The sequence below is a fragment of the Plecotus auritus genome (genome assembly GCF_963455305.1).
Source record: "Plecotus auritus genome assembly, chromosome: 4".
Taxonomy (NCBI): Eukaryota; Metazoa; Chordata; class Mammalia; order Chiroptera; family Vespertilionidae; genus Plecotus; species Plecotus auritus.
In genome coordinates, this window is record NC_137775.1 from 135093302 (window position 1) to 135121046 (window position 27745).

Below are 27745 nucleotides of genomic sequence, written 5' to 3' on the forward strand. Positions count from 1 at the left end.
GTGTGGTGTGTGAGTTGTGCTATTGTTTGTGGGGAAGGTCCTTTCTCTTCCAAACCAGAGGGCAGCAGGAACATAGTAAAAGCAAACATCCTCCTCCTGTCAACAAAGTAGTTAATTAATAGATTAACTAGAAGTGATAATAAAGATCTCTCTCGCATACAGTAAATTCATATTGGCATAGATATAGAGAACACACTGGTGATTGCCAGAGGGCAGGGGGTTGGAGTAAAAAAGTGAAGGGACTGAGAAGTACAGATTGGTAGTTACAAAATAGTCAAGGGGATGTGAAGTACAGTACAGGGAATACAGTCAATAATATTATAATAACTATGTATGATGCCAGGTGGGTACTAGAAATATTGGGGGGAATACTTTGTAAAGGATGCGATTGTCTAACCACATGCTGTACACTTGAAACTAATACAAAATAATTTTTTTAAATAAATAAATAGCCCTGGCCAATGTGTCTCAGTTGGTTGAGCATCGTCCCGTGTACCGAGAGGTCAGATTCAATTCCCAGTCAAGGCACATGCCTGGGTTGAGGGCTCAATTCCCAGTAGGAAAAATGCAGGAAGCAGCAGATTGATATTTCTCTCTCATCAATGTTTCTCTCTCTCCCCCCACCCTTCCTCTCCCTTCCTCTCTAAAATGAATAAAAACATTTTTTTAAAAGAAAAAGTAAATAAATAAATTCATACTGGAAAACAACACCAAAAACCAGCCCTCCAGATGTTCCCCTGTTTGAGAGCACCATGGTGAGGGAGAGAAAACATCAGATGTAGAATCAGAACACGAGTTCTGCCACTGTCCAGTGGAGTAAGGCCTTGGAAACATTTCTTTTATTTATTCATAGCATTACCCTTCACTCTCCTAAAACTGATTTAAGGCTGCTTTCAATAAAAGTCACTTAAAATTTCCAAGACTCAGTTTCCTCATCCATTAAGTGAGGCTAACAACAATCCTGCCTTCACTATTTTGCTGTGAGGAGCAAGTCCTTTCCTTGTAAACTATAAAGCATTTCTCAAATTTAAGGAAGTTTAATTGTTTATTACCTCTCACAGAATCTTAGAATTGGGGGGCGAAGGGGGGGGCGGGAGAGAAGGGAGTAGCCGGGGAGAGGCCAATAGGGGGAAAAGGAGACATATGTAATACTTCAATCAATAAAAAAAAAGAATCTTAGAATTATGTATTCTATTTGCTTCGCAAAATTCACCTCTTCAACATCCACCTCATAAAGACATTAGAAATTGGCAAGTGTTCCTACCATTAAACAATATAAAAATGCTTAAGAAATAGTACTGCTCACTTTACACCCATTAGGATGACTATTATTAAAAACACACACACACAGAAAATTACAAGTGCTGGCAAGGAGATGGGGATATTAGAACCCTTGTGCATTGCTGGTGGGGTGTAAAATAGTGCAGTTACTGAGGAAAATGGTCTGGAAGTTCCTCAAAAAATTAAACAGAGTTACCATGTGATCCAGTAATTCCACTTCTGAGTATATACACAAAAGCATTGACAGCAGGGTCTCTAAGAGGTATTTGTATGCCCATGTTCAAAACAGCATTACAACATTCACAGTTGCCAAAAGGTAGAAGCAACCCAAATATCCATGATGAGTGGATAAACAACATGTGGGGTATACATACAATAGAATGTTATTCAGCTTTAAGAAGGAAGGACATTCTCACACAGGCTACAGCCTACAGGAACTTTGAGGACATTATGCAAAGTGAAATCAGGCAGTCACAGAAAGACAGATACTGTGTGATTCCACTCACATGAGTTACCTAGCATAGTCAAATTCAAAGAAACAGAGACCAGATGGTAGTTAACAGGAACTGAGAGGAGGAGGAAAGGGAGACTGATTATAAGTTTGGTTTTGTAAGATGAAAAGAGTTCTGGAGACTGGTTGCACAACAATGTGAATGTACTTAATGCCACTGAACACTTAGAAATTACCAAGATGATAAATTTTATATTAAGTGCATTTTTACACAATTATTGTTGTTGTTCATCTGTACCCTAGGATATTTTTTCCGTTTGTTTTTAGAGAGAGTGGGAGGGAGGGATGAGAGAGAGAGAGAGAGAGAGAGAGAAACATCAATTCGAGAAAGACACATCGATTGGTTTCCTCATGCATGTGCCCCCGACCAGGGCTGGGGATCGAGCCTGCAACCCAGGAACATGCCAATGATGGGAACTAAACCCAATATCCTTCGGTACATGGACAAATGCTCTAACCACTGAGCCCACCCACCAAGGCATAATATATATATAATTTTTTTGAGGAAGGAAATTCTGACGTGAATTGGATGAACCTTGAAGACATTATGCTAAGTGAAATAAGCCAATCACAAAAAGACAAATGCCGTGTGATTCCACTTCTACGATGTCCCTGGAGCAATCAGTTTCATAGAGACAGAAAGGAAAATGGTTCCCAGGGGCTGCGGAAATAGGGTAATTGCTTAATGGGCTCAGAATTTGTTTGGGAAGATGAAAAAGTTTTGGAGATGGATGATGGTGATTCTTGCACAACAATGTGAATGTACGTAATGCCACTGAGCTGTCTTAAAATGGTTAAAACAGTCAATTGTATCTTCTACCTTACCGCAATTTAAAAAATAACAAACACATTTTTAAAGAAACAGTACTGAGAACAATAAAATAAATTGCATGTATTAATGCTAAATTTCCTATGGTAATTGTATTGTGGTTTATGTAAGAGAATGGCCTTGCCTTGAGTATGTACATGCTCGTATATTTAGGTGTGGAGTCTCCTGATGACAGCATACCTCAAATGTTTTAAACACAAAAATATTATATGTGTGGATATATATATATATATATATATATATATATATATATGGATGGAGATAGAGAGAAAACGATAAAACAATTGTGACAAAATGTAAACAACTGGTTAATCTGAAAAAAAAGACATATTTTTTTATTTTAAGAAAAGCTTTATCAAGTAGCTTTTAGAAAAATGATAAACATTTTTAAAAACCTGATTGGTTTTTAATTATTGTATCATTTTCCATACAAACAACTGTAAGTCTACTTTTGCCCACCCCTGTGATTATGTAAGAATTGTGTATGAATGTGGACAAGGTCTCAAAGGGAAAATGAAGAGGGTTTTACGTGGTGAGGTAGAGTGATTGTAGGTGGTTTTTCTTTCCTTGTGATTTCTCTTTATTCCATTAAAAAGTAGAGTATATCCCTGGCTGATGTGGCTCAGTCCGCTGAGCATCATCCCGTGCACCATGAAGGTTGTGGGCTCAATCCCCAGGAGGAGGCAGCCGATCAATGTTAGATCCTCACATTGATGTTTCTCTTTCTCTCTCTCTCTCTCCCCCCCCCTTCTCTCTCTAAAAATCAATAAAAATATATATATATATATTTAAAAGTAGACAGTAGACAGGGTTCACCTCTCAACCCGGGCCTTCTCGGGCTGTGCTTGCTGTTGCAGATGTCCTGGATGTTTTGCACCACTTCCCGGCTCAGTCCGTGCTCCCTCATCATCACCAGCACCTTTCTGTCCATTAGGTTATGTGACCGGAGGCAGTTGGCAAAACCACAGTTCCCTCGGGTGAAGTGTTCACAGATGTGGAGTCTTTCGCACGGTGGCTGCTGGCCACAAATCTTTTTTCGACCTTCTCCCTTATAATGTTTGCATATCTACAGAGGAGAGAATGAGAGTCAGCGACAAAAGTCCTTCCTGTGTCTGCTACACATTCATTAAGGAAAGTTTGACTATACAGAAATTTCAAAAGCAGGCAGAGATATACCAAAGGGGAAATGCATGTGTATGCCACAGTCTTTAATGACTTATATTCAATTGATCATTACTTTGGGGCAGAAGGAACCTGCGGACTCACTAAAAGAAATATGAATTTGATAAGCCTTTGGAAGAATCAGAGTAAAATGGTGAGCTACAGATAGGACCAAACAGGACCCAAGGTGAGCCCTACATTATGAGGGGACCTCTAAGAGGAAGGCTCACCTGTAGATATCAATTCATTAAAAAGACAGGTGGGTCTTACCTGCAACTGTTGAAAATGCAGAATCGAGTCTCTACTAGACAGAATGTGGCAAAGCTTCTCAAAAGATCAACCAAAGCAGATAATTTTGTATGTCTGTGTAAGTAGATATATCTAGCTCTACAGAGATGTAGTTCCTACTGAAAGGAGGGCAGAAGAAACATCATTATGCCTGAGGCCAGGCCATCTGATGCAGGACTGGAGGACGCTAGTTTAAAAGTCTGCAGATGCCCGACTGGCGTGGCTCAGTGGTTGAGCGTCAACCTATGAACCAGGAGGTCACAGTTCCATTCCCAGTCAGGGCACATACCCAGGTTGTGGGTTCGATCATCAGTGCAGAGTGTGCAAGAGGCAGCCAATCAATAATTCTCTCTCATCATTGATGTTTCTATCTCTCTCTCTCTCCCCCCTTTCCTCTCTGAATTCAATAAAAATATATTTTAAAAAAAAGTCTGCAGACCCAGAATCACCTCCCTTGAATTACTTACTCCCAACCTGTTTCCTTTGCTGTACAATATATTTGCTCTGTCTACCTATAACACATTGTTGAGCAGATTCAATAATGAAATATGTAAGTATGTTGGGCAAAATATAATCTTCCTGCTGATACTGGCATGCACTAACACTAGAGAGCCAGTGTCTGAGAGGCTCGAGCAAAAAAAGAACAATTAGCAAGTCCACAAATAATACTTGGAGGCTGTAAGTGGCCTTGTTCTCCACCTTTTACGTTTGGTCCTGCTGACGCTGCCTGGCTCTCGTCAGCCTCCGGCCCGCTCTCTCCTTGAGATCGAGCACCATGCCTTCAATTAAATTGCAAAGTTCTGATGGAGAGATATTAGAAGTTGATGTTGAAATTGCCAAACAATCTGTGACTATCAAGACCATGTTAGAAGATTTGGGAATGGATGATGAAGGCGATGATGACCCAGTTCCTCTACCAAATGTTAATGCAGCAATATTTAAAAAGGTCATTCAGTGGTACACCCACCACAAGCATGACCCTCCTCCTCCTGAGGATGATGAGAACAAAGAAAAGCGAACAGATGATATTCCTGTTTGGGACCAAGAATTTCTCAAAGTTGACCAAGGAACACTATTTGAACTAATTCTGGCTGCAAACTATTTAGACATCAAAGGTTTGCTTGAGCCCTGACCGGTTTGGCTCAGTGGATAGAGCGTCGGCTTGAGGACTGAAAGGTCCCAGGTTCGATTCCGGTCAAGGGCATGTACCTTGGTTGCGGGCACATCCCCAGTAGGAGGTGTGCAGGAGGCAGCTAATCGATGTTTCTCTCTCATCGATGTTTCTAACTCTCTATCCCTCTCCCTTCCTCTCTGTAAAAAAGCAATAAAATATATTAAAAAAAAAAAAAAAAAAAGGTTTGCTTGATGTTACATGCAAGACTGTTGCCAATATGATCAAGGGGAAAACACCTGAAGAGATTCGCAAGACCTTCAATATAAAAAATGACTTTACTGAAGAAGAGGAAGCCCAGGTACGCAAAGAGAGCCAGTGGTGTGAAGAGAAGTGAAAAGTTGTGCCTGACACTGTAAGGATTGTTCCAAACACTAGTTGCACTGCTCTGTTTATAATTGTTGATATTAGGCAAACAGCAGACAAATGCAGCAGCAAATCAATTGTTATTAGCAGAATATTGTCTTCATTGCACGTGTAGTTTGGGTACAGATTCCAAACCTATGGCTGAGTTTCTTCCAGTGTGATCAAAAGTATCTTTTTTCTTTGCTCTGAATAAAACTGAATTGTGGATTCTCTATAGGAAGTGGCATTTTGGGCTTTCCCTCCTTTTGCAAAGCGATTGCTGCCTAGTTTATTGTCTAGTTAACTTCAGTGCAGTGACTTTTTAAAAGTTGGCATTGTAAATAAAACAACTCGCAGAAGTTTTCTGAAATAGAATTAACAATGTATCATCTTTATTCCTGAGCTGGGAGCTGGAAAAGGCTACTGGAGGTAAATGTTCTGAGTGGGATTATTCGGATGTCTTCCCGCTTCCTGGAGTCACGGAACACCACTGGTATTGATTAGCCCATATGTAGCAGAGCTTTCTTAATTGAATCTGACGACTTGTTTTTGCATTTTTAATCCTATGTTGGTTAGAGACTCAGTTACTACTCAGTTTGTGGTTTTTGGGGAAATAGAATTATGCAGTTGTTAACCTTTCGATTAAAAAAGACAACCCATAATCAGTGATCCCATATGGGCAAAACTATTTACACTACTTGCATGTAAAAAAAAAAAAAAAAAAAAAAAATTTAACCTTTAACATTAAAATGTGTGGCAAAAGCCAGAATGCATCCAGCATGAATGCAAGATACTTTCAATAAAAAGTAAGTTACATTAAAAAAAAAAAATACTTGGACATTCCTATCACCACGCTGATGTCTAAGCAAGACTGGTCCTGGCCCAAAGTAGTCAGAACAAACGAAAGCATTTCTTCCTTGAATGAGCACATTTCAATTCACAAGTTTATATGCCAGGAAGCCAGGTTTGTCTGGTGGTGCGTTTTGGTTCTCACAGGTCAGGGCGACGTGAAAGAGTAGGGAGTTTTTGAGTTTTTTAGGGCAGAGCGTGTGTGTGTCCACTGCTGCCTCCAAGGTTTAACTCAGTGCCCAACACTTGCTGGCACGTTCACACGTAGTTGAACAAGTGCAAAATAGACAACAAATGAAGTGACACCCAGAAGAATTAAACGCCTTGTCCAGGATCACACAGGGAATCGGTGGCAGGGTCAGGCAGGACTCGAGACATGGAAGGACCCTCCTTTACCAACGTTCTTGAAACGAGCTGCGTCTGGCTGACCCCCTCCTGCTGAAGCTCTACGAAAACATTTTGCTCAACTTCCCCAAGTTAAAACACTCCTTGAGAGATTTTTCTTGCCCAGCATTTTCAGAGAGACATTTATGCTATCGGTGCTCTGATCGATGTAACACTAAAGGAACCAGCCCCTCCGATTTCTATAGTTAAGGGAACACTGCAGTCTCACAGACTGTGATCTTAACCCTGACAGGTGGTAAATGGCAATTTCGTTACTCCTTAAAAATAAACTTCGGGCATGAACCTTCCTACCCCACCCACTAATCATAGGTACTGAATTCTTAAAAGGGAGCCTCAGAGGCCACTGCCCCCTTCTTTGGACACTCTGTGGGATGAAAGGATGACAAGAGCATCCCTGAAGAGAATCCTCACAGTGCTTTGTTCATGAGCTCAGCTGGGATCCCTCAACTGCACCTTCTGGTAGGTTCTTAATTGCTGACCTCTTCCCTAGAGAAGCAAGAGTGGCCACTCCCCTTATTCTCCAGGGACTTGATACAAGAAGTCCTTGGTGATTTTGGAGAACTGAAGCAGAGATCAGACCTTGATGAGTGACCTTTCCAAACCTCCAAGTTTAACACTAGACGAAGGGTGCACCACAGGTCATCATTCTCATCATTACAAGTCTTCATCTCATCGTTCTTTTACACCAAAGGGAAAGGAGAGGATGCTTGTTTGTCAAAAGGACCTTTAATGAGGTTGGTGTGTAAGGCATTTTCCCCATGCTGGTAGCAATGGGGGACTGGGCTGGCACACAGGCTAAGGGCCAAGACAAGATCTCTAAACCATGGGCTCCTGGAAACAGAGACAAATCCAAGTACCTAGATGAAAGAATGCACAGGGTGGGGAGAGGAAATGGGATGTATTTTCCTCCCCTCTTCCCCTTCCTCAAACACATTTTTAGAGTGCCTTGCATTCCTGTTTCTTCTGAGCTCAGTGGTCAGCTCAAAAACATCCCTTACGTCATAAGTATTTTAAGTCCTCAGGGACACACGTTGGGCTTAGTCACAAAGTATTTGACTCTCCAGAGATCCCTAACATCTATCATCTATAAAGGCACATCTGAATCTCAACCTTGATGATCTTGTCTCCATCCCGTCCACCCACTCCACTTGAGTCTTCCACTATGTTTCTGTGCCTTGCTTATCCTGTGAAGCTAACTTCTCTATCAAGGATTTTTCTTAGATCAGATACCATTCTTTAAACAGTATTCTCTACCCCCCATTTTTTATTCACTCTCCATGTAATACTCCATCTGATTTTACTTTCTGAAATAGAAACAAACCTTTGTACTAAAAAATATTATTTCTAAAAATAAAAATAAAAATAAAAATAAATAAAATAGCCGAAACCGGTTTGGCTCAGTGGATAGAGCGTCGGCCTGCGGACTGAAAGGTCCCGGGTTTGATTCCGGTCAAGGGCGTGTGCCTTGGTTGCGGGCACATCCCCAGTGGGGGGTGTGCAGGAGGCGGCTGATCGATGTTTCTCTCTCATCGATGTTTCTAGCTCTCTGTCCCTCTTCCTTCCTCGCTGTAAAATATCAATAAAATATATTTAAAAATAATAAATAAATAAATAAATAAATAAATAAATAAATAAATAAATAAAATAATAAACAGCATCCTCTGATTTTCAAGTGAATATTCCTGTATGGATGAGAATGTTAATTATCTGCTATTGTCCCTATCTTTCTTCTAGCAATAGAAGCTCCCAAGTTTTAGCTGGACACATGGTTACCCAGCCAGAAACTACATTTCCCGGCCTCCCTTACAGTTAAGTGTGACCATGTGATAAGCTCTGACTAATGAGATGGGAACAGATGTGCTGAATACAATGTCCAGGTCACATCTTTTGAAAAGGAAACTGTTTGCTTTCCACTTGGTTCCATTTACTAACTACTGCGCTACCCGCATTCCTACATCTAGGCAAGACCAAAAGTTGGCAAACTTTTTCTGTAATGGGCCAGACAGTAAACATTTTAGGCTTTATAGGCTATTCAGTTTCTATTGCAACTACTCAAATCACCCTTGCAGCAAGAACACAGCAGCATCCTGGCTGGTGTGGCTCAGTGGTTGAGTGTCAACCCATGAACCAAGAAGTCACAGTATCAATTCCTGGTCAGGGCATATGTCTTGGTTTCAGGCTTGATCCCCATTAGGAGGTGTGCAGGAGGCAGCCAATCAATATTTCTCTCTCATCGATGTTTCTATTTCTCTATTCCTCTCTCTCTCTAAAACTGATAAAAACATAATTATTTTTAAACAGCAGCAACAGACAATATGTAAATGAATGGCTGTGACTGTTCCAGTAAAACTTTATTTATTAAAACAGATGGCAGGCCAGTTTAGGCCCATGGTCTACAATTTGATGACCTCTGATCTGGACCATCAAGTGATAGTGAAATAAAATTATTTCTTACTAGAGGCCAGGTGCATGAAATTCGTGCACGGGTAGGGTCCCTAGGCCTGGCCAGTGATCAGGGCCAATCTGTGGGGCGACCAGCGGGGTGATCAGGGGCCCCCACGGGTACCCATCTTGGCCGGCCTGGGGCCTGGGGCCTGCAGGCTGGCGGCAGCTCCTGCATTGAGCATCTGCTCCCCTGGAGGTCAGTGCACGTCATAGCGACCGGTCATTCAACTGGTTGTTCCGCTGTTTGATCGATTTGCATATTAGGCTTTCATTATATAGGATGTGGATCACTACATTTTGGAGTATACTTATTTCAACAGCTTAGCCTGTACCCACAACCAATATACCCTGTCATTTTCCAAAACCTTCATTCAAAGCCCACCTCGCCAGGAGGCCATCGTGATATAAAGCATCAATTAGTGCCCTAGCTGGTTTGGCTCAGTGAATAGAGCGTCGGCCTGTGGACTGAAAGGTCCCAGGCTCGATTCCGGCCAAGGGCACATGCCTGGGTTGCGGGCTCGACCCCAGTAGGAAGCGTACAAGGAGATAGCCGATCAATGATTCTCTCTCATCACTGATGTTTCTATCTCTCTCTCCTTCTCCCTTCCTCTCTGAAATCAATAAAAAATGTATTTTTTTAAAAAGCAAAAATAAAGCATTCAATTAGTCCGACTACTGCATTTTCAGATTACACTTGCTCACACAAGGCTCCCTAGCAGCCTAGCAGAGGAGACATTCCAGACTCCAATTCTTGTAAAACTTCAAGCAGGAAGTAAGTTGCTGGAATCTCTTAGGTCATTCAACAAAAGCCATCGGTTGCTGTTGCCCCACGAGAGCCCTGGTGCTGAGTTTCTTCCTGGTCTTACTCAAACACGCCCATGAAACAACACTGCCAATTATATATTCTTCCTGCTTTTTAAACCGAGGAATCATAACTTACCTCAGGCATAAAAAAAGGGTCACTTTGGACGAGAAGCACTGCTAATTCTTCTTTGTTCAGTCCAGAGATCTGATGATGTTTCAGGACTCTAAAGTTCTCTTCTGAGAGAACATCGTGAGAATATTTGCACAAATGTCTGGGGGGAAAATGACAATTGTCAGTATTTCCAATTCACAGAAAATTTAAAAAATCATCCAGGGAACTTTCAGTCATTGGAAATCAAGACCCATATCCTTTGATAACTAATACAGGTTGGTCCTGCTTTAAAAAATGCACTTTATGGGGTAGGGTGGGGGGGGCAATGGTAAGATATGTACAAATATAATACCTTAATAAAAAAATAAAAAGAGCCTTAGCTGGTTTGGCTCAGTGGATGGAGCGTCGGCCTGCGGACTCAAGGGTCCCGGGTTCGATTCCGATCAAGGGCATGTACTTTGGTTGCAGGCACATCCCCAGTGGGGAGTGTGCAGGAGGCAGCTGATCGATGTTTCTCTCCCATCGATGTTTCTAGCTCTCTATCCCTCTCCCTTCCTCTCTGTGAAATATCAATAAAATATATTTTTTTTAAAAAAACGTATTTTAAAAAAACTGAAACCAATTTATTAAAAATGATTGCTCATTGAGAGACAAGGAATAATGAGGATAACACACTTATGGACTGACTATAGAGTCAGTGAGAAAATAGAATTCCATTTATCAAAGATTTTAATTACACAAAAGTGTCCATTGCTTTATTTCTTCTTCATCTTATATATCAGTGTATACCTGTATAATTTGTGACTATAAAGGAATGTAACAAGCTCTTAATGGTAGAATTCAAACAAGTCTACAGAAAGCGATAAAAACCCCTTCACTTTCAGTCTTTGATTATGTAGGTCAACATTATCCCGAATAGAATTTTCTATGACAATGAGATTGTTCTCTCATCCAGGCTTTCCAAGATATAAGCCCTACATGGCTACTGAGCATTTAAAATAGAGCTAGTGAGACTTAAGAACTGCATTTTCTATTTACTTTATTTTAATTAATTTAAATTTGAATAGCCACATATAACTAGTGACCACCATACGAAGTGGCAAAGATTTAGATCTTGGCTATTCAAAGTGTGGTAGGAGAACCAGTAAGTACCTGGGAGCTTGTCAGAAATTTAGAATCTCAGGCCCTACCCTAGTCCTACTGAATCAAAATCCATCTTCCAACAATATCTCCAAATGATGAAATCACATTGAAGTCCAAGATGCACTGATTTAGATCACTGAGAAGTCCTGATAGCACTGATAGTTACATCAGACAAACAGAATTTGACAGTTAGCAATGTCCACATTACAAACTCATTCCACTTTTTAATCTACATATGCTATCTAACGTATCACCAAAGTTCTCAGATGTATGATTTTAATACTTATTAATAAGACGGGATATTGCCCTGGCTGGGTTGCTCAGTTGGTTTGAGTGTCGTTCTGATATGCCAAGGTTTCAGGTTCGATCCCCAGTCAGGGCACATAAAAGAAGCAACCAGCCCTAGCCGGGGCCCGCAGTGCGCATAGGAATTTGTTCATAGTTTTTTTTTAAACTATAGTCCGGCCCTCCAACGGTCTGAGGGACAGTGAACTGGCCCCCTGTTTAAAAAGTTTGAGGACCCCTGGGATAGAGCGTCAGCCTGTGGACTGAAGGGTCCCAGGTTTGATTCCGGCCAAGGGCAAATGCCCAGGTTGGGAGCTCGATCCCCAGTGGGGGGCATGCAGGAGGCAGCCAATCAATGATTCGCTCTCATCATTGATGTTTCTATCTCTCTCTCCCTCTTCCTTCCTCTCTGAAATCAATAAAGAAATATATTTTTTTAAAAAAAAGAAGCAACCAATGAATACATAAATAAGTGGAATAACAAATTGATGTTTTGGTCTCTCTCAAAATCAATCAATAAAAAATATATATGATGGGATGTTCTATTTTCTAGTTTACACAACCATTATCAAATTATTAGGTGGTTAGGTTATGGACAGATTTTCACTATATAAATAGTGTGACTACAATTACCTTTATACAAATAACCTCTCTTTCTGTCTGTTCTTTTCCTGGGATTTATTCCTTTGGGAGTATTCCCCAAAGGCCACAATTATTTTCTTGGCAGCTTGTGTTTCATTTTGATCTACTGCTCTCCAGAAAACATACCAATATGTGAGTGTGATTATTTCCCCACAAGCACAATAACATTGAGTTTTATTATTTTGCTGTTTCAAATAGGTATGAAATAGACTTATATTTTTAATTTGCACTTAACAAATATCTTCATTTATTTGCCTTGTTCTATTTTCCTTATTGAGAATTAAAATCTTTAATAGTCTTCCTTCGTTTCCCAAATATTAAACATATATCTGGGGAAAAAACCAAGATGGCGGCATAGGTAAGCACCTAAACAGCTGCCTCGCACAACAATTTCAAAACTACAACTAAAATACAGAACGGACACCATCCAGAACCACAGGAAAGCTGGCTGAGTGAAAATTCTACAACTAGAAGGAAAGAGAAAAGCTCACAGAGAATTGGAGGTACGGCAAAGGGTCTTTGTGCGCGCAGAGAGGAAGGGCGGCTGAGAGCCTGGCTGACTTTCTCTGGTGGAAGGGGGAAGGAAGCCCCCGACCGCACTGAACCCCAGTTCTGACTGCACTGAACCCCAGTTCCGGGCGAGCCCCTGAGGACCCACGCTCTTGTGGGGGGAGTCTGGTCTCTTGGGCGGAGACTCGGGAGCAGAGGAAGGCGGAGGTCTGAAGGCGCGCACGTGCCAGTGTGCACAAAGGCTGCGGAGGTTGCCACAGCCTTTCCCTAGTGGAAGGGAGTCGGAAGCTCCTGACTACACTGAGCCCCAGTTCTGACGGCACTGAACCCCAATTCCAGGCGAGCCCCTGGGGACCCATGCTCCTGTGAGGGGAGTCTGGACTCTCGGGCGGAGACTCGGGAGCCGGGGAAGGCAGAGGTCTGTAGGCGCACGCGCACAAGGGCAAGGCTGACGCGCGCAAGGCTGACGGGAAGCCAAGACTGTCTGCTCCGCCCTGAGACTCCACCCCATCCAAGCTGAGCACAGAGGCTATTGCAATTTGGCAAGTCTAATCCTATAAGGCTGTCTCCAGCACCGAACTTCTCCCAGCATAGACACAGCTGATCCTTACAGCCAACTGGCCTAGAGGTCAATTCCTCCCAGTGATACCAACAACAATCAAGACTTAATTACAACAAGAGTGTACACACAGTCCACCAAGGGGTGCACCAAGAGTGTCCACCTCAGGTTGACTGGGGAGGCCGACCCACTAGGCCATATAGGAAACCTAGCATACAAATCTACCCTACCAACTCAGGGAAGCAGTGAAAATGCGGCATCAAAGAAACAGATCACAAACGAAAGAAATGGAAGAAAACAAACGACTGGATATAGAATTCAAAACCACGGTTATAAGGCTTTTCAAGAATATCCTAGAAAAGGCCGATAAATATAACGAGACCCTCGAAGATATGAAAAAGGACCAACTAGAAATTAAACATACACTGACTGAAATAAAAAATATTATACAGAGACCCAAAAACAGACTAGAGGAACACAAGAATCAAGTCAAAGAATTGAAATACAAAGAAGCAAAAAACACTCAACCGAAAAAGCAAAAAGAAAAAAAAATCCAAAAAGTTGAAGATAATGTAAGAAACCTCTGGGACAACTTCAAGCGTACCAACATCAGAATTATGGGGGTGCCAGAAGAAGAGAGAGAGCAAGATACTGAAAACCTATTGGAAGAAATAATGACCGAAAACTTCCCCCACCTGGTGAAAGAAATAGACTTACAAGTCCAGGAAGTGCACAGAACCACAAACAAAAGGAATCCAAAGAGGACCACACCAAGACACATCATAATTAAAATGCCAAGAGCAAAAGACAAAGAGAGAATATTAAAAGCAGCAAGAGAAAAACAGTTAATTACCTACAAGTGAGCACCCATACGACTGTCAGCTGATTTCTCAACAGAAACTATGCAGGCCAGAAGGGAGTGGCAAGAAATTTTCAATGTGATGAATAGCAAGAACCTACAACCAAGATTACTCTACCCAGCAAAGCTATCATTCAGAATTGAAGGGCAGATAAAGAGCTTCACAGATAAGAAAAAGCTAAAGGAGTTCATCACCACCAAACCAGCATTATATGAAATGCTGAAAGGTATTCTTAAAGAAGAGGAAGAAGAAAAAAGTAAAGATAAAAATTATGAACAACAAATACATATCTATCAACAAGTGAACCTAAAAATCAAGTGAATTAAAAACCTGAGGAACAGAATAATCTGGTGAATATAATAGAATCAGGGGCATAGAAAGGGAGTGGAATGATAATTCTCAGGGGGAAAGGGGTATGGAAGGTTCAGGAAGAGACTGGACAAAAATCATACACCTATGGATGAGGACAGTGGGGGGGAGGTAAGGGCAGAAGGTGGGGTGGGAACCAGGTTGAGGGGAGCTATGGGGGGGAAAAGGAGAAACAATTGTAATAATCTGAATAAAGATTTATTAAAAAAATAAAATAAAATAATAATAAAAAAACATATCTGTTGCCACTATTTTTTTAGTTCATTATTAGTAGTAAACAGAAAATGCAAAAGACTTTGCAAAATGATCTTGCTGAAATTGATCGTTTTGTTTTTAAATGTAAGCATCTAAGGTAAAAGTTATTCTCTAAGAATTAATCTTTGAAAGCCACTTATTCTCATGCTGCGGCCTGTGTGTAAGGCATTTCTGAAATTCCCTGGAATTGCCTTCAGATCTAGCCGTGGAGCCTCGTGAGAAAAATCACAGAATCAGTAACTGTCAGCCATCAGCCCTCCCACGCACCTTGCCTGGGAGAAGTCAAGGGCAGCTAGCCAGGCTCTGGCACCGCCTCTATCCCAGCCATTTTCTCAGGCGGCCCTCTCGGTTTTCTCCACTAGGTGGCCCTGGCTTTTAGCCATTTCTGGCACTTGTAGATAAGGCTGACCTCAGCTCTCTGCTTGCTTTGGGTTCTGTGGTTTCAGATAACTGCTCCCCAGCAACCCTCACCACCCAGAGCCCTCAGCAGCTGGGCGAAGACTCCACCTTAGCACTCCCTGGAGCCCCATGGGAGGGGGTGATCTGAAGAGAATCTACAGCAGGAAGGGCCCAGCCTCCAGGCCAGAACAGAAAGCCCCTCCATCATAGCTTTATGATGTGTGTGAGCCTCATTACCTCATAGGACATCTCACTCCGGCTGGCCTTGCCATTAATGATCCTCTTGATATGGAGCTTAAAATAACCTCATTGAAACACCCCACCACTAGCTAGACAGGTTCTGTCTGCCCTCTGCCTGGGAGATAAGTAACAAGTGTTTATCAGAGGGAATTAAGAATCTTTCCCTTTAGCTCCAATCCAGACATCCTGAACACAGAGCCAAGAGTATGGCACCTCTCCTGCCACCTAAACAGGGTCATAGAAGAGGACCCAGCCCTCTCCAGGTCCCAGAGAAATGCAGCTTTGGTCACAACTAGGTGTCTGTCACATCCTAACGGAGGAGTGGGACACTTCCAAGGTCCCTGAAGTCAGTATTTCCTTAAACACTACAGGCAGCCAGGCAGCCTAATGGGGACTCCTCTGCCTGGAAGCCTGCGTTCCAGGCTTTTCCAAGCCCAGCCAGGACACTCCTGCCTGAGGAAGAGCCCACCCAACATACGCTGCACTGGCTGGGTCCTCGACGCTGCCCGTCTGAGGGCCCAGTTTCACTTCTCATTTCCCTTCTCCATCCTCAGGGAAACGGCTCGCTCCTCTAGATTCCAGGAAACTCACCTTGAACTCGGCCTCAGTCTGCAACATCTATGTCTAGCCTTGGTTTCTGACCTGCAGCCCCCATTCCCCCGCTCCCTCGGAGACCCTACTCAGTTTTCCCACATTCCCTAGACTTCTCTACCTTTGCCCTAATTTCAGCATATTGATAAGCCACGGGATGGGGGTGGGATTGTGCTCACCTATTTGGGGGTAAGACCAGAAGTACAGAAACTAATATTTATTACATATTCACTAAGTGACAGGAACTTTGTTATTTAATTTACTTGTCACAATAATCCTAAGGTAACAGTTTACTTTTTACTTTGGGAAACTGAGGCTGGGTAAAATGAGAATTCAAAGATGACTCAAATACCCAGATCTCAAAACACAAACAAAAACCTAATCTGGACAAACAAAAACTTTTCCAAATCAGAAAGGAAAAAAGAAAAAAAAAACATTCTGGATTACTTAAGCCATTGTACTAAATGGGAAACTGAGAGCAGAGTCCAAGGAGAGAAGATGCGTATAAACCATAGAGAGGGTGTAGCAGGTTGATGCCTCCATGTTCAGGTTTAAGGTGGCAGAAGCTTCCTTTCCATTTTCTTCTGACCATTTTGTCCCAGCTCCAGCTCCCTCATATTGGCTAGTAGGCTTAAGCCAAGAAATAGTGTGAAACTCTCCCATGGCTTCTTGGGGTTCTCTAAGGCAGTGGTTCTCAAAGAGAGGTCCCTGAACACTCATCACCTGGGAGGTTGTCAGAAATGCAAATTCTCAGGCCCCATCCCAGACCTACTGCATGAGTCTCAAACTTTTACCCACATCAGAACCATCTAGGGGCTATGTAAGAACACAGATTGTTGGGCCCCACCTCCAGAGTTTCTGATCAGTAGGTCTGGGCGGGAGGGGGGGGGGTGATGGGGCTGGGAATTTGCATTTTTAACAAGCTACCAAGTGGTGCTGAGGCTGCTGGTCCAATTAAGTACTAGGTTCAAGATTACCTTTGAAAGGGTTAAAGAGAATAAGACGGGGCAGAGAAAAACTTATTGTGCTTAGCAGATATCTTGCAGGGAGCTTGCAGCCTTGAGCACACATAGGTCAGATAAACCAGAGGACACCTGGGGTGGGAGGAACATCAGCCAGCCGAACTGCTTGCAGCCAGCAACAGCTGATAAAAGTCTCCCCCCTTCTTACACTCTCCGCTGCCTCAGATGTCAGACTCAGCCAGTCTGCACCCAGACGCCTGAAATAAAAACTTTTTGATACACTATAGCCTCATGTCATAGGTGCGCGACCCCGGCCCACTCAGAACCTTTCAACCTTCTCCAACAAAGGACTATGGGGTCCCCCAAAAGTTCGGTTTGCAGCCATAGGACTCCCCACCTCCTCAGCACAGTCAAGAGCTCCCTACAAACCATGATGAACTGCCCGGGGAAAACAACTGTTTGCAGATAAACTTCAAGCAGCAGGCATTGGGATAAAAGATAGCCTTTAAAAACAGCACAGGTGGCCTTGAAAGAGGCAGAATAGTTTCTGTCAGGAATCTCAGGCCAAACTCTTAAGCACAAATGACCTCACTTTGCTCTTCCAGCCACAAAACAAAATGTTCTTTTAACCCTAGCAAATACATCCTCCCCCACCTTCGGAGTGGTGTCATCCCTGGACGAAAAAGGCGCCACTTACTAAACCTGAGGAGCTCAGGGGAGGCCTACATGCAGCCTTACAAACTCAGAGACCAGAAGTAGCCACATAGGATAGTCTGAAATTGTAACTTTTTAACTAAAAGCAGTTCATGGCGGTAGTCACGTCCTAGGCCAGTATTTTCCCCTAACAAAGGTCAATGTCTACCTTAACTGAGTCTGCGGTCTTTTTTTTTTTTTTTTTTTTTGCATTTACCATAACATTTCTTTGGAATACCAAATTTCCCTTCCCCCACCACTCTAAGCACAATCACACCAGAGCAAAGACCACAAATCTTCACATTATTATGTTAATTGTTACCTGTTACCTATCCTGTACCCACCTCGGTAAAAAATGTATCTATTCCTTTTCCTTTTTATCCAATTCCAGAGATTTTCCCCGCTCTGCTTTCTCCCGCCTTCCCAATCTCTCACCAGTGGATTTCCTGCAACCCCCTTGCACTTCCTCGTTTGATTATGATGTCAAAAGATGCAGAACTGCCATTTTGCATAGCATTTTCTCAATCCATTGAGATTTTGCTTCCCTGGTCGTCAGTTTGGCTCAACTGAACTCATACAGATTTTCTACAGGTTTGAGCGTTTCTTAGGTTGCCAGGAGTGTTTGGAAATACCTCAACCTGGGCCACACCCTCAGAGACCGATTTAGCTTGACGGGAAGCGGGGCCGGGGGCTGAGAACCAGGGCTGCACCGGTCCGATGATGAGACTGCGGGTTAGGTTCCTGAACTGGTCGGCCACCTACGAGCTGTTCCACTTCACAAGTCGGTAAACACAGCAGCAGCCCTGGGCTCCACATCCGGACCAATGGGGGAAAGATAATAACCAAGGGAGAGTCCAGTGTTTTTTACAGTAATTTGTATCAAAATACTCCTTCCCGTCTCTCCCTCACTCTCTCGGCTTCTCAACACCTGGTGGGGGGTTGGTAAAAACAAAGAGGTACTTAATTTGTACAGAAAACAGGAAATAGCTCACCATAATATAAGCCAGGTGAAAAGGGATGGGTGAAAGATAAAAGTCTAGAGAACACTGGTCTAAATAATATGTTATCAATGAAACAAACCCTAGTCCTGACCCGGTGGCTCGGTTAGAGCATCGTCTAGGTAAGCTGCTGCGGAGTGTCTCCTCCACCGGGGCACATAACCAGAATCAACCAGTGACTGCATAAGTAAGCGGAACAACAAATCTGTCTCCCTCTAAAAGTCAATATACATATGCTCAGGTGAGGATTTTTACAAAATCCCAATACCCATGTCAAACATTAAATCAGAATGACTAGGGGGTAGGAGTCGGGCATCAGTATTTTTTAAAGATTTTGCAAGTGATTCCAATAAGCAGCAAAGTTTGGGTGCTATCCGTATCAGGATGGAGAAAAAGTGTAGGGAGTGGCAAGAGTAGAGTAGGAGGTGGTGGTAGTACTGCCAAAATCTTGATTGATGAAGCAGGTCAGACGAGACTATTCTCCTCGCACACACCCCTTCTCCCCCTGCCAAGCTTCCAACATGGATCCCCTGGGGAGTTAAGAATATTAAAATAAACTAGAGAGAAATATTAACTGGCTCAACTGTATTTGAGGATTTCTTTAGCGAGAAAAGAAGGGGCAGAAGCTTCAGAATAGTCTACTGTCTGCGACGCAAAGTATATGCTCAAGAAATATTCTTGAGGGGGTGACTGGAATGTCCTCGTTTCCTGTATCTCCTATAATTCTACCATATAGAAGCAAGGAATAGGTCACCTAACCTCAGAGAAAACAGTACAGTCTTGCCCTAACTGGTTTGGCTCAGTGGATAGAGCATCGGCCTATGGACTAAAGGGTCCCATGTTCAATTCCAGTCAAGGGCATGTACCTTAGTTGTGGCACATCTCCAGTAGGGGTGTGCAGGAGTAAGCTGATCGAAGTTTCTCTCTCATCAATGTTTCTAACTCTCTATCCCTTTCCCTTCCTCTCTGTAAAAAAATCGATAAAATATTTAAAAAAAAAACAACAGTACAGTCTTCACTTCTTCATCTCTATTCATTGTGCACTAAAGAACCCGTTTCTCTTTTACACTCTCTCCCCCCACCAAGCAAAGAAGCCACACATAAAACCTGCCTTCTCACTCTACCAGGAAGTGATCCTCACATCCTGTTTCTGAAAGTGTGATCCCTGAGCCTCTGCAAAGGAATCCTGAGTGATGTTAAAAACGCAGATTCAGATTCCAGGCCCCAACCAACTCCTTCTGAACCAGAAGTTCTGAAGTGTGACTTGGGGATCTGCATTTTAATAAGCACCCCCACCCCCCACACACACCCTCCCATCCCCCACCAGGTGATCCAGATATACAGCAATGCTCCAGAAGTACTGCTCCAAGGCTAGGGGCCACCCAAGGTTGATCCATCAGCGGTGGGGGGAGGGGGGAAGTGTTGCAACTCTCATTTATTTTCTAAAGGAGTAAAAGAATCCTTGGCTGGGTTGAGGGGGGGAGGTAATTAACTGGTTAATTTCACAGGGGCACAAAAGAGCCTTTAGGACTGAAAGAAATATTCTTTATCCTGACCGTGGCAGTTATATGGGTGTATATCCCTTTGTCAAGGCTCTTCAACTGTACCTTTAAGTGGTACATTTTATTTTATGTAAATCATACCTCACTAAGGTTGATTTTAAAGTTTCATTAAAACGTAAAAATGTATCGAACATTTAATATACAAATTAAGAGTTATGCTGGCTGAAGTGGCTCAGTTGGTTGAGCATGGTCCTGTGCACCAAAATGTTCAATCTCAGGAACACATAGGGACACCAATGTTTCTCTTTCATATACATGTTTCTCCTTCTCTCTCTCTCTCTCAGCATGTCCTCAGAGTGAGGATTAAAAAAAAAAAAAAAAAGACATATACATTACATTATTAAATAAATATATACTTAATAGGAGTACACGATTGAAATTTCCCCTACTGACAGGGGCAAGGAATGAGAACTGTTCAGGAACTACTTCTCTCTAGATGAAGTCTCTGAACCCGATGCTCTGAGTTGGTATGAAATATATTGAGTCTCTTCTCAGTAGGGAAGTGTTAAAAGATCATAAAATTGTTCTCTACTCTCTCCTTCCAATCCGAGTTCAGCTCCCCTGCTCCAACTTGGTTAAACGGATTTCTCCCTGGCCTGATATCCTTGGTCCTTCTGGATTCATTTGCTCCTTTCCCACCCCGTCTCGGGGCCTTCCCAATTCCAAAGTAGCCTACAGGTAAAGGTCACCACAGATGCCTGTTTGGAAGTAAATGTGGTCAGAAACAGTAAGCATATTAGAACCCTTTTATAGAAGGGAAACAAATCTATACTTATTTTAAATATTTAACTTTGCCATTTCTATATTATGTTTAAAAGTAGAAAGTATTGGGGGAGGGGGGATAAAAGAGCTTGCACGCATGTAAGTATAATCAATGGACACAGACAATGGGGGGGGCGGTGAAGGCGGGGGGCGGGGCAGGCTGGGAGAGGACAATGAGGGGAAAAGAGGACATATGTAATACTTTCAACAATAAAGAAATTTTTAAGTAGAAAATATTGTTATCAGATGCTTATTTATCACTATTTTGGATTTTATCATGATTCAGTATCACTTACAAGGTCATGGTTTCTTAATGTCTACAGAAAGCTGAAGAAAATGATCGTCAAATTGGATCAAATTAAAATAAACTCAAAGAGAATCTATAAAGAGAAAAATTTCCAAATGAGCACTCTCCCTCTGGGCGCAAGCCCCTGCCTTTCGCTTTCCCTTTCCTTTTCCCTCCCCTCCACCCCTCCCCCACCCCCACCCCCACCCCGCCGCTGCCTCCCCCCCCCCCCCCGCCGCTCGCTCCGCCCCCTCCCCCGCCCCAGGCAGGTTATCATTAGCTTCCTCACTCCCAAGCTCCAAGGGCCCTTCCTTTACCTCCATAACTTGCTTCCTAAATCCATTTCTTTCTTTTATAAATGTGTTTTTATTGATTTTTTTAGAGAGAGAAGGGAGAGGGATAGAGAGATGGAAAGATCTGCTTCCTCCTACACACCCCCTACTGGGGATCCAGCCTGACACCTGGGCACGTGCCCTGACAGGGAATGGAACTGGTTGGATGGGTCTATGCTCATGGGTCATGGGTCAAAGCTCAACCACTGAACCACACTGGCCTGGCCTAAGCCCATTTCTAGTAGAAACTACTTCTTCTACCTCTGTGATTTAACAAATAAATGTTCTCTTGCCAAAAACATAAAAAATAAAAGAGAACTTCCAAATGATTCTTACAGGGTACACACCTCTGTGCCTTGATGTCGCAGAAAACAGCACGTCCCCAAGGCCATCGGCCTAACAACATGACTACACGGACAGAGCACACTTAGCCACAGAAGGAACTTCCAGGAAGACACCTCCTGGGTAAATACACCCGCACAAATGACATGTGACATACAAAAGTAAAAGGCAAACCGATTTTGTATGATTCCATTTAGAGGGAACATCCAGAATAGGCAAATCTGCAAAGACAGAGGTGCCATGGGCTGGGGAGAGGAAGAGGAGTTGAAGCATGGTGGCAATCATCTCAGGTAGAAACTGCAGTTTAACTTTAACTTTAACCCTGCTGTTTTGGCTTCTGTACATATTTGCTTGCTAAAACAATAGAAAAGTTATTTTGATTTTCTGAACTTATGTATGCTGTCCCAATCAATTGAATGCTCCATTGTTGGTGGTTTGAATATCCCATTGATTGTGATCTCACTGGTTATCGAAGCACATTCTTCTGTACCTAGAGACCAGGACAGCGCAATTACACTAAATTGCCTCAGTGGTTCCACATAATGCATTTCTGTTGACTCAGTGGTCCCAAGACCAGGACAGCACAGTTATTCTAAATTGCCTCAGTGGTGGTAGTCCTCCCACTAGAGGTGGGCGCCCGCCTGGCCCTCAATATTCCCAAATTAATACTTTTCTAGTCTTCTTTCATTTGTGTGCGGCCTTCTCCAGAGCCGGAACCCTGAACCAAGCGGGACATGAAAGGGGTTCATTCCCACATCTGGCGCCTGACGGCGGGACGTCTGGAGGAGATGATATTTTTCGCCTAAGAGCGAAGGAAGGAAAAAATACACCGAGAAAAGGTGTGGAAAATTCACCGAGAAAAGAAGTATTAAACTACAACAGGGATCCAAGAGAGAAACTAGCCAGACTAATGAGAACCTTGCGCCTGGAGCCACACCATGCAGCTGCAGACAATCAACTACCTCAGCCACAGAGAGCAGCGACTCCAAGCAATCCACTGAAGATGAGGAGCAGGAGGAGGACAAGCCAGACAACAAACAGCCCGGAGACCACCTGGAGCATGAAAACAACTCCAAGACCATGTGGGTTCCTGCAACAGAGAGGAATTGACAGGAATGCTCCAGCCATGAAGACAGGAGGAGAAACAGTCCAGAGATGGAAGATGCTGATGACGCCTTGCCATGCTAGCAGTCAGCAGCTGTGCGTCGCTGCAGGTTGCCCAGGACCAAACCAGAGAGGGTCGGACCTGCATTACCACCATTTGTCCACCATCCAGAACTGAAATATCATTGCTGACATGTACACATAAGGAACTGTTTGACATTGAAACTGGGACTCAAACATTTTTTTGTTCCTATACGTTTATTTCTAGTCTGCAGATGCAAGATTTTTTAAAGAAAAGAAACGGGGGAGATGCCGGAAACCGATCATTGTCTCACTAATAGAAAGATGTGGACAAGGAACCTGGAAGGCTGGTCAACCTTGAAGCTCTGAAAGGTCAGAGCCAACCACTCCCTATCTAATTGAGACAATGGTAGCTGAAGCAACTTCCCCACCAAATAATCATGTAAATCCTTACTGATAAGATAATCTGCCTGTTACTGGAATTACCTGCCTAAGGGCAATGGGTGTATCCCAAACCTGAATAAAAGGGATGGCAAGGCAAAAGAAAAGGCTAGTCCTCCCACTAGAGGTGGGCTCCCGCCTGGCCCTCAATATTCCCAAATTAATACTTAAAAAAAATAAAATAAATTGCCTCAGTGGCTCCAGATAATGTGTTTCCATTGATTCAGTGATCCGTAGACCCAAAACTATACTTAATCTTTATAGATAACTAACTTACTCAATTTCGCTTCTGTAACTGCTTTGTGCAAACCAGGTTCCTCATTCCAAACCCAAAGATGTAATCGATATCTTTGTGATATTCTGCCTATATAAGCCTGATGTAGCCAGCATTTCAGGGTTGCGAGATTTGGAGTGCTTTTGCCCCCTGGTAACCGCCGGCTTTTGAATAAATGACTCCATAATTTGACTTCTTGATTGAAGCGTCCTTTGTGAGATTTGGGGTTACACTACAACAGAGTGACTGCTGATGGGTATGGCTTCTTTTGGGGAGATGAAAATGTTCTGGAACTAAACAGGAGTGAGGGTTGTACAACATCATGAGTATGCTTATTGCCATTGAACTATATACAGTTTGCAATGATAAGAAATAAAATAAATAATAATAAAGTCTATTACAGAGAACTAAAATGACAAAAAAAAAAAAGCAACTACTAAGAAGTAACGTCAAGACAAGCAATGTGACTTAAAAGAGCTACAAGACAGAATATATAAAGAATTAAAACCAGACCTAGCAGGTTTGGCTCAGTAGATAGAGCATTGGCCTGCAGGCTGAAGGGTCCTGGGTTCGATTCCAGACGAACATGCCCAGTAGGAGGTGTGCAGGAGGCAGCCAATCAATGATTCTCTCTCATCACTGATGTTTCTCTCTCTCTCTCTCTCCCACTCCCTTTCTCTCTGAAATCAATAAAAATATATTTTAAAAATAATAATAATTAAAACCACAATGAGGTACATTTCACATTCTTGGTATTAGAACAAATTTTAAAAGGCTGATGATATCAATTGGCAAGGAAATGAAGCAAGGGACCCTCATATTCTTATGCAGGGATAAAACTTGGTATACAGCCCTGGCCAGTGTGGCTCAGTTGGATGGGCATTCTCCTGTGCACCGAAGAGTCATGGGATCCATTCTGGTTGCAGGTTCTATCCCTGCTTGGGGCGTGTGCAACCAATCGATCCATGTTTCTCTCACATTGATGTCTCTGTCTCTCCCTCTCCCTTCCTCTCTCTAAAATCAATGGAAACAGCCAGGCTAGTGTGGGTCAGTGGTTGAGTGTCAACCCATGCACCAAGAGGTTACCAGTTGGATTCTCGGTCAGGGCACATGCCTGGGTTGTGGGCTCAATCCGCAGTGGGGGCTGTGTGTGTGTCTCTCCCTCTCCCCTTCTGTCCCTCTAAAAATCAATAAAAACATTTTTTAAAAAAGATTAAGTTTGGGTCTTCACTACTAGATACCTAGGGAACTCTTGCATATGTGCACAAGGAAAGATATATCAAATTGTCCAACACATCATGGTTTGTTATAGCAAAAAATTGAAAACAATCTACACTTTAATAATATGAAAATTGATATGCAAATTTTGTACATTCATACAAAAGAAAGCTATACATCTGAATGAACTAGAGCAGTCACTCTCCTAAAATCTGTGGGACTGGGGCAAAATAAAGTAGAGGTCCATGCACCAAGTGTCTAAATACTTAACACTAATTAATCAAGCTAAGAAATGGTTCAAGAAAACATGTTCTAACTTCCCATCTTGACAAACATCTATATATATATATATATATATATATATATATATATATATAAAAGCCTAAGCGACCATTCGACCATTCAACCAGTAGCTATGGCGCACACTGACCACTAGAGGGCAGATGCTCAATGCACAGGCATGGACACATGGAACAGACTGATGAATCTCAGGGGAAAGGGGGGAGGGCAGGAGGAGATTAATCAAAGATCTTAGATGCATACTAGAGGCCTGGTGCACAGATTCATGCACCCGTGGGGTCCCTCAGCCTGGCCTGCAGGGATCAGGCCAAAACCAGCATTCCGACATCCCCCGAGGGGTCCTGGATTGTGAAAAGGTGCAGGCCAGGCCAAGGGACCCCACCAGTGCACGAATCCATGCACCAGTCCTCTAATACTTTTATAATGACTTGGAAGGCCAAGTTGGAATTTAGAATTCTCAGACCTGAGTTCTATAGTAATAAATAACAGAATGAAGAAAGTTCAGCCCACTCCTAGCTCCAGCCCACTACTTGTCTTCCCAACTCAGGCTCTGTGCCACACTGCTCATGCCATCATGCAGAGGCAATGGACATGCCAGCCAAATTCCTTCCACGTGTATGAAGACCTGGGGAAGAAGCCCACACAAGCTCCAGAAATAGGCTTGGGAATTTCAGGGTCCCATGAACTAGAGCATGGTCGAGAAGGTGATGAGGCATTCCTTGGCCTCCTGGACTCTTCAAAAAGTAAGGACACAACTGGAGGAGGGCTGGAACTAGGGCCTGTAGAGCAGAGGGTGCAGGGCAGAAGTCCATCTTGCCCAGTTCTTAAGGTGGTACCAAAATAGGGCTCTGAATATTAGGGGTGAGTCTCAGAAACATCATGCTGCACAAACAAGAGAAAACAAAGCAAAAATTTATACATCTAGTATGGATGACATTTATAGGCTTGAAAACAGGCAAAATAATCCTAAATATTGCTTAGAAATACACACATATGTAGAAAAATAATAAATGAGAAAAATAAAGACCAAATGCACCACAGTGGTGATGGGATTGCAAATTGGTACAGCCATTGTGGAAAACAGCATGGAGGTTCCTCAAATAATTAAAACAAGAAATACCAGCCCTGGCCAATGTGTGTCAGTGGTTAGGGTGCCAGCCCACACACCAGAAGGTCTTGGTGGATTTGATTCCCAGTCAAGGGCACATACCTGGGTTGCGGGTTCTATCCCTGGCCCCAGTCAGGGCTCATGCAGGAAGAAACCAATCAATGGGTCTCTCTCACATAAAAGTGTCTCTCTCTCTCTCTCTCTCTCTCTCCCTCCCTCCCTCCCTCCCTCTTCTAGGTATATATCTAAAGGAAATGAAATCACTATCTCAAAGAGGTATCTGCATTCCCATGCTCATTGCAACATTATTCACAGCAGCCAAGACATGGAAACAACCTAAGTGTCCATGGACAGATGAGAGGATAAAGAAAACGTGGCACGTATGTATACAATGGAATATTATGCAGCCGTAAAAGAAGTAAATCCTGCCATTTGTGACAACACATATGAACCTAAAAGGCATTATGCTGAGTGAAATAAGCCAGTTACAGAAAGACAAATACTGCATTCATCTCACTTAAACATGGAATCTAAAAAAAAGCCAAATTCATTTAAGAAGAGAGGAGAATTGTCAGGACTGTGGGGAGGGATGTTGGTCAAAGGGCACAAACTTTCAGTTATAAGTGAATAAGTTCTAAAGATCTAAGGTACACCGTGGTGACCATAATTAATAAAAATGTATATTAGTGCCGAAACCGATTTGGCTCAGTGGATAGAGCGTCAGCCTGCAGACTGAAGGGTCCCAGGTTCGATTCCGGTCAAGGGCATGTACCTTGGTTGCGGGCACATCCCCAGTAGGGGGTGTGCAGGAGGCAGCTGATCGATGTCTCTCTCTCATCGATGTTTCTAACTCTCTATCCCTCTCCCTTCCTCTCTGTAAAAAATCAATAAAATATATTTAAAAAAAAATGTATATTAGTACTAAAATTTGCTGAAAGAATTGATCTTAAGTATATATTTTTGGCAGTATGGTTTGTTGTAGCCAAAAACTGGAACTATCCCAAGTGCTCATTATTGGAAGAACAGGTACTGAATTATGGTATAAATCATATGATGAAATACTACACAGCTGTTATAATTAATGAACTATCCTGGCTAGTGTGGTTCAGTGGCTGAGCAATGACCCATAAACTAGGAGGTCAGGGTTCAATTGCAGATCAGGGCATATGCCCAGGTTGTAGGCTCGATCCCCCCCATGGGAATCAATAAAAATACATTTTTTAAAAAGATAAGCGAAAATGAAAGATGCAAACATTTATTTATTCTGGAAGGTGAGTTGTAAGCTTTT

At 42.8% G+C, this 27745-nt stretch overlaps 2 protein-coding genes across 2 annotated transcripts in view; one reads left to right on the forward strand and one right to left on the reverse strand.

Moving 5' to 3' along the window:
- Positions 1-27745, reverse strand: part of ZC3HAV1 (zinc finger CCCH-type containing, antiviral 1) — a 67058-nt gene that overhangs the window by 34575 nt on the left and 4738 nt on the right. The window contains exons 2-3 of the mRNA XM_080663405.1: positions 10226-10361; positions 3438-3687 (exon numbers count right to left, since the gene is read on the reverse strand). Of these exons, the coding sequence (XP_080519531.1) occupies positions 3438-3687; positions 10226-10361 (386 nt within the window). The remainder of the gene's footprint in view (positions 1-3437; positions 3688-10225; positions 10362-27745) is intronic.
- LOC308245714 (S-phase kinase-associated protein 1-like) lies at positions 4806-5583 on the forward strand. Its single transcript, XM_080663406.1, has 2 exons — positions 4806-5185; positions 5427-5583. The coding sequence occupies exons 1-2, from the start codon at positions 4846-4848 to the stop codon at positions 5576-5578; spliced, it is 492 nt and encodes a 163-aa protein (XP_080519532.1). The 5' UTR covers positions 4806-4845; the 3' UTR covers positions 5579-5583.